Genomic DNA, 14,780 nt, shown 5'->3' on the forward strand with positions numbered 1-14,780 from the left:
TTTTATTTATCAACCAACTACTCGAAAAAAACAATAGTTTAATAGTAAGGTAACAATTCTAAGAATGTAGTACTTAGTTTACAAGCTAACTATTAATGGCATTATTTATATTTATTAATCGAATTTAAACTGTTGTGAGACATACTAACATTAAATCATTTTACGGTTTAAACTCACTTAGATACTTATTCACTTAGATATTTATTAATTTATTAAAGAGATAAAAAAACTATAAATCGATTGATACCATCAATGAAAATTTGTCATCTAGCCTATTGGTCCAGTAGTTTCGGAGCAAATAGGCTGTGACAGACGGACGGACGGACAGACAGACGCACGCGAGTGATCCTATAAGTGTTGCGTTTTTTCCGTTTGAGATACGGAACCCTAAAAAGTTCTCAAATAGTCTGGTTTAGTGCTGTTACCTGTTGACCAGAACGCAATTAACATGGCAATATTTTTTAACGACCAATAGGGATTTTGTGTATAGGTAATGCATCGTGGAAAGAAACATTAACAACAATCGTGTAGGCACACCATTTAAAATTTGGAAATTCATAAGTCCATACGTGCTAGTTTTTCCTCTGTGATTTCATTAATACCATTCGTTATACTTGCCTCCCTACATTGCAAGACCCGCTTACACCAACTCACGTGTATGTTATGTTGATATAGGGCCCGTCCGTTCGGCTGCCGCTGCGCAGTCCGAGCGCCGCCGCCGCGCACAACACGCTGCGCGTGCAGCCGCAGAGCGGCGTGCTGGCGCTCGTGCATAGCCTGCCCGACCTCACCATCGACCCGTCCTCGCCACCTGCACGCCCTGCGCCACCGTACGTCTGCTGTCTTTGTAATTTTAGCTCAGGCCATAGCCGTACAGCCATAAAAAGTAATGCACCTAGCATGCCGAAAATACTGCAAAGGATACATGCCTACAGGATAAACGGTCCATTTCTCCTGTTTCACTGTCAACTCAAGCTGTCCAAATCATCGGTAAGCAATTTGTTGTCAGAATTTAAACACCTACTGCCTTCGATCTTGACGCGACAGCATTTTCCGAAAGCCTGTTGGTAACGTCAGCAGTCATCGATCTATACAATAACTGGTTAAAATCGGTATTTGTATATAGGTATACCGATAAGTATAAATCATTTTATGTATTACAATGTTTGCAGACCAACTCCTCAAACGGCGTCAGAAAAACTATACCAATCTCATCAAGAGCTGCTACAACGAAATCGGCTGTCTGCCACGCACCATCACCAATACCTGAGCCCCGATCACAGGGGCACCAGTTATCCGCCTCCCAGCCCGACTAGGTACCGATAACCGATAGTAACATGTCTAACTGAATTAAGATCTTTAGAAAATATGTAATGTTGTCAAAGACAACATTTAATTTAATTGATATTGTTTATCGATTGAGTGTACTTTCAGAGCCGCATTGAGGCGCGGCATGGCTTTCTCCGACTCGTTCAAGTACCCCCCGCTGTCGAAGATGGGCCACGTGAACAGCCAGTCGCAGCAGCAGCATCCCGAGCCGCAGCCGGGGCCCTCCACCTCCGCTGCAGTACGGGTATGAATGCTACGCTCTACTGATTTCAATTTAAGGTCAACGTGGACCTATAGCAGGGAAGACAGTCATCATAGTATAGGGCATGAATTCTCGTATTTGTATACGAACGTCGCTCAGACACAGTCAGAAAGGAAGAGATACACTCCTTCTAGTCTACCGACCTTCTGTAACTAGAATATCTGTAAAAACGCAGGAGGTAAAAGCGACGAAAGAGTTTGTAGACGATGTTCCCTTATAGACGGTATTTCCTACATTGACCTTACCTAACTATTGTTTCAATACGGAGAACGCAATGTTGCATTGCATATACGAAGGCATATTCATGTGTTTTATTTCTTACATGGTTCAAACTATTTATGTTAACCCATAGTTAAACATAGTTTCTGAATTTCTTAAGTTTTTTATATAGGTTACGCATACCACTCGGGCACGGGGACGAACCCGAGTGGTTATGTGGGACTCTTTGTTTTGGGCTAATGGGGCCCCAAGTCTACCCTCTAAACAACCCCCCCCCCCCCCCCCCCCCGTCTGCCGCCATTGTGCTGTAGCGGTGGGCTGTAGGAACGCTCGCGCTTTACTTCTACAGCACCACCAGTACCAGTCCGTGTTTGGGACCACCGCCTCCGGAGGCCCTTGATGGCCTCGGTTTCTTATGGACCGTATCCAGTACGGTCGCCCTCTCAGGGACCACGTGTGTGAAGGATGGCAGGCGTCCCCGTGCCTGTCATCCTGAGGTCAACCTACGGAGGCAGGCGGCGGTCATGTGCGACCCGTCTGCGTCAAGCACGCTTGCGGCGCCGTGTGTCGGCCATTGGGTCGATCTCCCTGGCGCGTTCCGCCGTTTCCTTCTGCTGTATGACGTCCTCGCAGAAGGTATTTACAGCTTGCCACGAGCTGTCACTGTCGACCATGGACTTGACCACGGCCGGCAGTGACAGGTCCGACCCCACTATGGCTAACGAATCGCCGCAATTGTTCGGACGCCCGCGCTCGGTCGCTCCAGCCGGTTCACCCACTCATCAGTGGCCTCGCGAGAGAGCTCTTCTTGTTTGACCTCGATCTCGCGCGGTGCTGGCCAGAAATCTCGGGCCCGCGCCAGAAGAAAACTGACGCAAGGGCTCTCGCGTCCAAATCTCACGGCAGAGATTCAGCCAGCACGCATGCAGCCATGCCAGAAATTGTACAATAACCCCGTATTGCCCGTGTTGCCATCCCCCGTTGCGCTTGACGCAGTTGTGTGACGTTCTTGTTATTAAGGCCATCAGCCCACACTGGGGCTCCGTACAGGGATATACTTAGAGCGTACGACTCCCGAGTACTGACGCCGGCACGAACTTTTCGGGCCCCCTATATTCGGGAGCAGGCGCCCGAGCGTACCAGCTGCACCCAGCAGTTTCGGAGTCAGCCGCTCAAAGTGGGCCTGAAACGACCAACGGCTGTCTAGGGTGATGCCCAGATACCGCATCGTTGATTGGAGGGCAATCCGGACACAACCCACGATTATGTGAGCCCCGGGCTGGCCCCCTCCTGGGCCCATGGTAGCAGATAGCCTCCAAACCATGCGAACCTATGCGAACTAATAAGTACCTTTTAGTACTTAGTAGTAGGGAATATATGGAAAATCAAGAAAATAAAGCTAAATGAATGAATGAATGAATGAAATTATTTAATCCAGAAAATATTTCCATATAAGGTAAAAACATTTAAAACGAATACTACTTAATAAATACTTTTCACAAAAAAATATTTTACCTTGATCGGTTGAGCCGTTAATGAGCTTTTTCAGCACTTAGTAAAAGGACGTAAGTGCCGGAAAGTGGCTTTCTATATCGTATGAAGGTATTATGGAATCGTCCATTACTCATGGCCCGACACTCACTTGGCCGGTTTTTTATTTCGTCATCCTTCGTCCTGTTGGAAACTTATTTTCATTTTCTTTAGTTAGGATTACCAACATCTTACATGCCCTTTTAAATCTATATAACAATCATGACTGATGCTTATCTAATTATAGGTAACCACAACTTATATAAGTGTCTGTACCTGTGAACAATGGTAAACATGCAGTAAACTTATGGCTATATGAAATTAGTACATTACATTAACTAAAATATTTCCTATAAATATTTTATTAAGTATTATTAAGAATTTTTAATAAACTATGACTAACTAACTACTTTGGGATATCCAGTGAGCCAACATATTTCGTCACCTTTCTTTTAAACTGTTCAAGTTTGTCGTTGAATATGTCATCTCCCGCAGAGCCTGGGATGTGATTGTATAATTTTGCCATTCTTAAAAGGGCAGAATTACGACCTAAATTTGTTTTTCCAAATGGAATGCTAAACAGTTTATACAAACCAGGACGAGGTAGCCTAGCAGGAATAGTTATTTTAATTTTACTTAACAATTCTGGGCAATCCAGCCCCCTTACTATTAACCAATTTGTAGAGGAACATTAAATCTAGCACTTTTCTCCTGTTACTTAGTGAAATAAATCTAAAGAATTTCAGTCGTTTACTATATGATGTAAGTTTATTACGGCTTTTGGAGGAGGAATATCCTAAATGTGTTAAAAAACTTATACCTTACATAAAGCATTATTTTTCGATTGTAGAGTGAACAAGGCGCCGTTAATCCAGTAATAGTTCCAAGTACCAGCACGGAGAAGGAGAAAAAGTCAAAACACCTGATTAGCAGCAGGTAAGAAATATACCTATAGTCTGAATTTTATTCTCACGAAATTAATGTAAACAAAGGTGTGGCGACAAAAAAATTTTGCAGCATTCAAGGTACAGTGTCCATATTTTCCATATTTATTAGAAATCTTTTTATATTGTACTCCAGAAATATTGACTTTGTTAAAAGGAAACTAAATTTTAACATAAAACATTTTGGTATATTAATGGAAAAGTAAAAGCTGCTTTTGTCGGGTAGTTTATTTATTGCACTGGTATCACTATGGAGATTCACCCGGGCGATCAAGTTGCGATAAACATAATTTTTTACTAACTTTCGAGATTGAGTGCTCCCGTAATCGCTTTTAATTAATGGCTTTAATTTAAACCGCCTTCAAAAAAGGTAGAGTTTATCAATTTGTTTGTTTTTTAGGGTTCCGTACCTCAAAAGGAAAAAACGTAACCCTTATAGGATCACTCGTGCGTCTGTTTGTCTGTCTGTCCGTCTGTCTGTCCGTCTGTCACAGCTTATTTTCTCCGAAACTACTGGACCAATTAAGTTGAAATTTGGTACACATTTGTAAGTTTGTGACCCAAAGATGGACATATCAGAATCAGAATCATCGCATTTATTCGTGATAAACTATGACATACAAAAGTATAAAAGAACAAAGAAATATAAACATAAAAATAAATAGTTTACCACGAAATGGTCCCGCCTCAGCATAATGCTAACCCAAAAGTCAGCGCTGATCTTCCGGCGAAACCATTTTGAGGGCCACGAACGAACGCAGCTGTACGACACGGCCCTATTTTAAAACACAGAACGCGACTTTGCGGCGGCGAATGGGCGGCGATCAGCGCCATCTAATCTGCCGGTGAGATGTCATGATGACATAGAGGGCCATGTCGTACATGTGCTGATTAATGTATTCACAACAAGCTTACGGGCCGCCTGAATGATGGTAAGGCAATAACTCCAGGAATAATGTCGTGTGCTTAATTTTTAGGGTTCCTTACCTCAAAAGGAAAAAAAACGGAACCCTTATAGGATCACTCGTGCGTCTGTCTGTCTGTCTGTCCGTCTGTCACAGCCTATTTTCTCCGAAACTACTGGACCAATTAAGTTGAAATTTGGTATACATATGTAAGTTTGTGACCCAAAGACGGACATGTAACGTAAACAAATGAATTTTAAACACGGGGGCCACTTTTGGGGTGTAAACGAGAAAATTAAAAAATAAAGTTTTTCAAACGTTATCGTGTTACATATCAAATGAAAGATCTCATTATGAAAATCTCAAATATATTTTTTTATAATTTTAGGATAAACAGTTTAGAAGTTATTCAAGAAAATAGGTAATAAAAATTAATTATTAGAAAAAAACAAAAAACCCGACTGCACGCTAAAAAGAGGAAAACAAGCCCCACAAGAAATATTGTTTAATCAAATGCTAAAACCAAGCTATGGAATACCGTTTAAACAATATAAAAAATGCACTATGAAATGTGTATGTAATCGATAGTTAAATAAATAAAAACTTATTCTAAATACTAACTAAATAATTATAATTTATAAATGTTGATGACTTGGCAATCGCACGGCTACATAGCGACATAAGGATAATTCGTCAACTATTTAACTAATTTAACATAGCGCTTAGCCCTAATGACATGTTGCATTGTGTGCGATTGCCAAGTCATTATATGTATTAAAAAAATAAAGGTATCTAATATTGTTACGGTTTTAACACCCCCTGGCACAGACTAAAATAACCGACTTGGTTTCACATTACATCTCAAACTTTTTTGTAGTAGAAGAACTGCGTTGCGAGACTTGCATCTTTTTACATGTAATGTTTTTGATGGGATCTCATCTCTTTTTGTAGGCAGGCCTTCTTTTCGTGTACTCATACCCATACCATACTCATACTATGTATTCACATATCACAATAATTATACACATCTTCATTCATACTCCACAGTCATCGTCCAACGTAGTGTACCTATACTTAACCTACTAATTGTACGAACTGCAAACTTAATATAGGATCGCATATATTAATATAGGATTACCAACTTACTTGTGCAGTTATTAAATCTTTAAAATGTAAATGATATTGCTGTATTTCTAAGTTTTTATTTGCTTAATAGGCTAAAAACTAATTACGTTTCAAATTTGGAGCTTGTGGGTCTGCTAGAAGTACCTTAGAATTATGATGATCGTGAGTGAGTGTGTCAGTGACAAAACTAAGGAACTTTGACATGCAATAACTCTTAAACTACATGTTCAAATTACATGTTATTGAGAATATATCTAAATCATGTTATGCTCTATACGTCACTGAAAATTCAAGGTTCTAGCTTAACTATCACAAAATTACAGTACGTTGAAAATGGCCTGAGTGGCTTCGAGAAAGAGATGGTACGGCCGTGCGTCTTTGTTTTGCTCGACTTGGCGGGGGGCGGGGGCACTCCCGTGCCCCCAGATTTGCTCATTGCTTGCTGACGCGTGAGTGGCTTGCGTTTACGAGGAATTAACATGTTCCTGTAGGAATTTCGGGGTAAAATGTATCCTATGATACTCCCGTGATGAAGATGAATCTAATGATACCTCATATATAAAATTATTTCAAAGTGAATGTAAAGAAAATATTATCTCTGTATCCCGTAGGACTTTCGGGATAAAATGTATCCTATGACACTCCCGTGATCAAGACGAATCTAACGATACCTCATAAATCAAAATCCATCAAGCCGTTTAGGCTACAGGAGGCCACAAAGAAACAGACATACATACATACATACATACGCTCGAAAAACATTACCCTCCTCCTTTGGCAGTCGGGTAAAAAATGACCATTACCCCCCCTTTATCTCCGAAACTACTGGGTTTAAAATTTGGAAAAATTGATTGCTTGGTTTTCTAAAAATGGCCACTTTTAAGCCTGCTAACATCGAGTTTCTTGAAGCCTAAGAACACGAAGATCAGAAGTCAAACGTGGTCTAAAAACCGGCCAAGTGCGAGTCGGACTCGCGTTCCAAGGGTTCCGTACATTACACAATTTAAACAATGTATTTTTTATGTGAAACGTGAGTAAAATGCCTTTAAAAACCCCGTAGGGGTCGGATCAAAAACAAAGTAATTAAGTCCGACTCACGCTTGACTGCACATTTCTAATAGGTTCTCCTGTGATCTATAGGTAAAGAACTATTTTGTGTATTTTTTTTCAAAATTTTTGATCCAGTAGTTTCGGAGATAAAGGGATAAATGGTCATTTTTTGCCTATTTTCTTAAATAACTTCTAAACTGTTTATCCTAAAATTATAAAGTAAGGTCAATATGGGTAGGTGTGACATACTTTTATAAATATCAATATCATAAAGTTGGATTTCAAACTGCCCTAAGGTACAATATGGTACGGTTCAACTTTAGCTGAAATCAATGTGTTTTATGTTCGTTTGATGATTTAAAGATGGTATTTAAGATCGCACTTTCCCAGCAAAATGACGTAAGTGTGACTACTTTGTTAGTGCACGTTAGACAACAATTTTTAATATTAAAACGCAGTAACCATGATACTAAACGATGATAATTTATAAATTTTGATCTATACTATATACTTAGTTAGTTATCATCATTTATGATAAAATATAATCCGGGGTAACTGTGACATATATGTAACAACCTGGGGTGGAAAACCTTTTTTAATGAAAATTGCACTTAAGAAAAAAATATTTACGACTGAAAAAAAATATGTGAACTAAACAAAAATTACCTTCTATTTATAGGAATAAACCATGAATAAACACACTTCATAACGCTGTGGCGCTTGTTGTCCCAGTCAACTCGTATTAAAAAAATTGTGAGATTTCAAAATGACGATAATTTCAAAACTGCTTGACAACGTCACCTTTAGTAACAAATTACAATTGATAGTTTATTTACTCATGACAACAGATTATAGCAGTATCTAAATCTCAATTATTTTACGTAATATGAAGGTCAGTTACACTTGCCTCGTAGCTAATACACTTACCCGTACTGACCTTAATATATTTAAGATCCTCACAATGAGCTCTTTCATTTGATATATAACACAATATAGTTTGAAAATCTTTTTTTTTAGGGTTCCGTACCCAAAGGGTAAAAACGGGACCCATTACTAAGACTCCGCTGTCCGTCTGTACGTCTGTCTGTCACCAGGCTGTATCTCATGAACCGTGATAGCTAGACAGTTGAAATTTTCACAGTCCGACTCGCACTTGGCCGGTTTTTTTTTTTTTTCTCATTTACCCACTAAAAGTGGCCCCCATGGTTAAAATTCATTTTTTTACCTTACATGTCAGTCGTTGGGTCACAAACTTACATATGTACTTATACCAAATTTCAAATTCATTGTTCCAGTAGTTTCGGAGAAAATAGGCTGTGACAGACGGACAGACAGACAGACAGAGAGACAGATGCACGAGTGATCCTATAAGGGTTCCATTTTTTTCCTTTTGAGGTACGGGACCCTAAAAACAGAACAAAATAAATATTTAAGTGGTTTCTATACAACAAACGCAATTTTTTTTGCCATTTTTTGCGTAATGGTACGGAACCCTTCGTGCGTGAGTCAGACTCGCACTTGGCCGTTTCTTTTTTAATTTTGACTACGGATCTTAGAAATACTTACTTTCAATCCATTTGTGCCCGGTCTTGTCAATATATTTTATACATATAGGTATATATGTAGTTTGCGCTCAAACGAATAAAAGCTACGGCACTGAAAAATATTATAAATGTAAGTCATGTTTGTCGGAAATTGCAAGCACTTTTGTAAATTGTAGGTACGTAGTTAAGGACCTATACTTAGTCTTAAGTTAATTGATTCCATCGTGTTACGACATTAAGCATTTTTTTATTTATGTTACATGCATGAAAGTGTGAATACGTATACTATAAACCAATAGGTTTGTGAATTAAGTACAATAAATACAATACTATACTATTTACATGTTTAATTTTAGTAATACAATGTAATCCATTATCTTAAGGCGGTTCCCTGAGCCATAAGGCGAAAAATCGCCTTATATGATCATGTTTTTCTAAGAGGCGTTGATATTTGTAGACGGGGAAAAAATATATGTAGTTATATTATCTTTAACAACATAGCTTCCGATACACGAATTATGACACTTCGCTCGATACAATTAATTCTCAAAGTAACCTCTAACTCTGACTTTTAATCCTACTTTACTCGGTTATTTATTATGTGATACTATAAACAAAAAAAGAAGAAAAAACAATCTTAACTTAAATAGTAATTTCATAGCTTTCGAATTTCGATATTGTAAGGTAACGTTTTTAAAATAAATAAAAATCGACACAATTCGATCAAAATTGACACTTGGCGCGTATAATCTTTCCCGTTCTTTCTTGCGAAATGTGACAGTGACAGCGGCAAACCGATGGAACGGCCTTAAGACAAATTACAGGTCCTTAACTACCTTTAATTACAGTATATTTGTGCAGTCACCTATTATTGTTATACGGTTGACGGAATCAATTTATGTCTTTTCACGTCAAACCATGAATCGTTATCGAGAAATCGTTACAAGGCCAGGACTGAATTAAAGTGGCTAAACTCTTCTATCAGTTCATTCTTCAGCTCAGGCGGTTGGCACTCCAAAATCGAGGGATGACACATAAGAGGCTGGAGGGTGATGACATTTACAAGGCAAGAATATTATAAGTAGATTATAAGTTAACGTACCTACAGTAGCTTACTCAGCCTGCGCCTTCTGCTCACGTGGAACTGCCCCAGCTCCGTGCTTTGTAAATGGCATATTCTTTAGGTTATACTCGTAGCGTTGTAGACGCGAATTTATGGCATCTAGTTAAGCCACTGACTGTAAATTGCCTTTGCAATAAAAGTTTTAGCAGAGTAGTATCATACTTCAATACAGATCATCAAAGAAAGCACGATGCACGTTTAGAAGCGATTTAAATGCAATGATATGTAACAAATAATATAAATATACATTTAACACAGGAACAAAGGAGGCAGCAAAAGCGAGAGCGCGAACAGCCGCCGCAAGGACAAGCAGGCGGAATGACGCCGCGCCAAGTCGAAGGACTGAAGGGGGAAGAATAAACGCAAGTCGCGTTGTCAATGGCTTTACAAATGGTGCTGTCTTTGTTAATGTGATAGCCCGAAGGGCAGAGTGAGAACTTAAATTTAGATAGTTTTACATTTGTAACAGCCAACGAAAACAATGTATTTTTGTGACCATGGTGAAACTCAATACAGGCTTTGACTGCGCATCTCTGATGCGAAGTTTTTGCAGGAGCTGTTACAACGATGAATAAGGGACCAGCCTTTGGAAATCTGGTAACCGTGCCATACTCACGTAGTCGCGTGGCTGTAGGTACCAGGGAATGCAAACCGGTTTTTATTTGTATGAAATTTATTAACCAGTTTTTTTTTCATACAATTAAAAACCGGTATGCATTCCCTAGTAGGTACTAGAACCGGGCTGCAGCTACACTATGTAATATGGCGGCTATACACTTAATAAATTCTCATGACACCTACAACTAGTTACCAAGTACTTTACTAAATATCATTACTTATCTCATTTGTTTCGGTTTGATTATAGTTAAATTTAAACGTAGGTACCTACGTACTTAACTCTTCGAAAATAAATAGCCGATTTAACCGTTTCATAATAAATTTATCTGAGAGAACATTGCGTATACAAATCACTTTCCTATGACTGTATTCTGAAAGGAATTTTTAAATGTTACTTCATTCTAAGCTAGGAATTTATAGACTAGCCCCGATGCATAATATTTTCATATAGTCAGAACATTTTCTGGGATTCTCCCATTAATACAAAAATAATATAAAAAAAAACAATAATGCTTGAGACTATTACTGATGTAAAGCCTGACCGGGAATGATCACGCGCCATGTTGCGGAATTTCATTAGAACTAATTTTTTCATACTATACTGAACTGTCACCCCATACATGAGAATAAACGGCGCCCTCTTGACAATGATCATATATTACTGGTCAGGCTTTAGCTTAATTTTATATGAAAATATTTTATAATAACAAAATTTAAATACAAGAAATACCAATTATCTTTTTAGGGTTCCGTAGTCAACTAGAAACCCTTATAGTTTCGCCATGTCCGTCTGTATGTCCGTCCGCGGCTTTGCTCCGTGATCGTTAGCGCTAGAAAGCTGCAATTTGGTATGGATACATAATTCATGCATGGCGACAGAACGGTAAAATAAAAACTACAAAATAATTCGCGAACATTGCGGGCATGCGAGCACACCATTCATATAATTATATTGTATTGCCGCAGGTGGTCTGGCTTTTATTTCGTCACGCTTGGCATCCAGCTCCAAGCGCCGCTGGCATTCAAATTAAGTGATCTTAGTATTTATCGCAGCCCGCCATTCTGTACGTGTGGCTGCCTGCTGCTCCCACCGCGATGGCTCTATGCGGCACTTTTTCATGTGCCGCTTAAGCACATCTTTGTACCTGAGGAATTGGCCGCCCTGTTTCCGCTTGCCCTCCTCAAGTTGTGAATAGAAGATCTGCTTAGCCACACGCTGGTTGTTCATCCGCGAAACGTGACCGCACCACCGAAGCTAGCGTCGCATGAGATATACTTCGATACCACCCACATTTGTTCTACGCAGCACTTCGGTGTTCCGAACAAGATCAGACCATCGGATCTCCAGTATCTTGCGTAGGCATCTGAGGTGGAATCGATCCAACATGCGAATGTGGCGGCGATAAACAGTCCACGTTTCAGCGGAATAAAGAAGGTTAGGCAGCACGACTGCCATATATACGGCTACCTTGGTAGCCAGTTTTAAATCATGTGAGCTGAGGACCTTGAGATCTAACTTGCCAAAAGCTGCAGCCGCAGCCCCTATCCTGCTGTTAATTTCAGCATCAAGGTCGCACTTAGATGTTAACGTGCTCCCCAGGTAGCGGAACTTGTCTACCTGCTTCAGCTGGTCCTCGGCGAGTCTAACGACCAGTGTCTGTTGACTGAGAACGTCCAGCGCCATCACTTCAGTCTTCCTGACACTGATCTTGAGCCCAAATCTGCGGCAAGACTCGTCGAAACTGGACATGAGCTGCTGCATGCCTTCCGGGGACTCAGTCACAAAGCACAAGTCGTCTGCATACATGATCTCTGTGATCACTGCGTATGCGACTTTTGTGCGTGCTTTAAACCTGGCAAGGTTAAAAATACAAGTATACAATATATCCCACACAAAATGTTTTTTTTTTTTTGCTTTATCCCAATGGTGTAGGGTATCGTTGGATAGGTCTTCCATAACCATTTTTTGAGTAAGTAAATATTTCCGGAAATTATCGCTCCTCCCGCTATTAACTTTTGAAGCATGGGTCCAAAACATATGACGCATGAGACTGTTGTCCCATTGCTAAGGCGTTTGATTTACGTATGTACAAAATTATTAAAATGTTAAAAACTCCAATGCATCGGGGTTAAGGAAAAATGTATCGTGCCTGTTGATTCTTAGTAGTAATATATTTATGTAATTATATATATGTATATATATACATGACCGTGGGTTTATCAGACATTCCCCGTCTTGTGAAAAATATTTAAAGCACTAACAAAGTACTATCTAATACATTTCATGGTAACATATGTATGTATATCACAAAATGTCACATAAACAAGATATGTTAATTAAAATAATATATTACTTAACTAAAACCTGTATAGTATGTAACTGTACCTACTCTGTATGTAACTGTATTATGTATTCTGATTCCTTACACATTACTGACATTACAGATACCTACATTGTGTTTCACTGATTGACTCGTTTGTTTATTTAGTGACAATTAGGTACTCAATATTTAAGCATTCTAGTTTTAGGTAGCTACACATATTTACACTTAATAATAAATGGAAAAGTTTTAAACTAATACGTTATACAAAAAGCTAGAATATAAGAATATTTTTATTAGTACTTAAGTAATTCAAATAAAATTGCGTGTCTTACTGAATAGGTTCGTTTGGTAATTAGCACAATCGGATTAAGTCTAACTTCGAAATCTCTAGAACAGTCCTGAAATTTGGTATGTATATAAATTAAAGGCCCCTTTTTAATGTCCACACCATTTGACATAAGGGGACCTCGAGGAATCGCAGCCATCTTGGAAAATGTGTACCATTCTGGATTTCATAATGGAATGTATTTGAATATATTTGAATCTGTCCTACTTAAAATATCACCTTCTAGTAAGAAATTACTTATATGCGGCAACTTTAATATAAATATTTTGGAAAATTCAACAGTAACTTGTAGGTTGTTGAATCTTTACAAATCATGTAATCTCAACCACATATTTATGGAGCCTACTAGAATGACTGCCACTAGTGCCACCTGTATATTACAGCTTATCAAATTCTACACAAAAAAGTCCTGTATATTTTTGCAGAAAAAATATATCTTGTTATAGAAAATACTTGCTGAATCCAGATTTATCGCTTATACTCTCTCAGGGGATATTCTCTTAATAGGAAACTTGGAGGAATTTTATTTTATTTCTAAATATGCAAGTTTACAGTTCTAAACCAAAACACTTACATACTATTTATAATAAATCATATTATTAAATGACATTATAATAATTCATGCATGTCAAACTATAATAAAATTTAAATCTTATTTCTTAAACTATTAATTGTATATGAATTCCACGTTTGTCTATACATTTGTACACGTCTTACCAACTCAATATCAACATTTTACTCGACTGCGACTTAACCAGAAAGTAGGGTTATGGGTTTAAGTACTGATGATTCATGAAATAAAACTATGAAAACGTATTATATCGCGTATATTGAATTTATAATACATCCCGACGTTTCGAACCCTTTACAGCGTTCGTTAAATCTTCTCGGGTCCGACGTGTAGGGTTGGAGCCGGCGTAGTTTTTATTGCGTGTATATATATATCTTTACTTGAAAATAATTGTAGTGTTTAACTAGCCTTATGAACCGATTTTGCATGTACAACCAGCCTTAAAGTTTATAGTCTATGATTGTTCATTATTTTTAGTATGTGGGTATTTTTTCGCTTTGTAATTTTTCCTCAGTCACCCGTTGACCACGAACGCTGTAAAGGGTTCGAAACGTCGGGATGTATTATAAATTCAATATACGCGATATAATCCGTTTTCATAGTTTTATTTCATGAGTAACTATCGCGGTAACCGAAGACAATATTACTGATGATTCAGTAAATCCTGTAGCTTAGGATACTGGACGGATTTTTTTAAATAACATATCGGTGGATTCCTCTTGCCTTTAAAAACCTGTTTACACTTGTTTTATTAAAGAAAAATGAATACAGCCGCCTTGAAAGAATGCCGACTATTAAATCATATTTTTATTTCTAGCGCCTAAACTATTAAATCAATTTCAATAGATAGACATAAGTAGATCCATAATTGCTACACGAGTGCTATGCAA

General features: G+C 38.5%; 1 protein-coding gene across 1 annotated transcript in view; it reads left to right on the forward strand.

Annotated features, from left to right (window-relative positions):
* Positions 1 to 11,321, forward strand: part of LOC134754471 (uncharacterized) — a 169,613-nt gene extending 158,292 nt beyond the window's left edge. The window contains exons 19-23 of the mRNA XM_063690805.1: positions 676 to 830; positions 1,173 to 1,316; positions 1,435 to 1,573; positions 4,191 to 4,276; positions 10,290 to 11,321. Of these exons, the coding sequence (XP_063546875.1) occupies positions 676 to 830; positions 1,173 to 1,316; positions 1,435 to 1,573; positions 4,191 to 4,276; positions 10,290 to 10,353 (588 nt within the window). The 3' untranslated portion in view covers positions 10,354 to 11,321. The remainder of the gene's footprint in view (positions 1 to 675; positions 831 to 1,172; positions 1,317 to 1,434; positions 1,574 to 4,190; positions 4,277 to 10,289) is intronic.
* Positions 11,322 to 14,780: the final 3,459 nt, after the last annotated feature.

The sequence above is a fragment of the Cydia strobilella genome, chromosome Z (genome assembly GCF_947568885.1).
Source record: "Cydia strobilella chromosome Z, ilCydStro3.1, whole genome shotgun sequence".
In the NCBI taxonomy this organism is placed as follows: domain Eukaryota; kingdom Metazoa; phylum Arthropoda; class Insecta; order Lepidoptera; family Tortricidae; genus Cydia; species Cydia strobilella.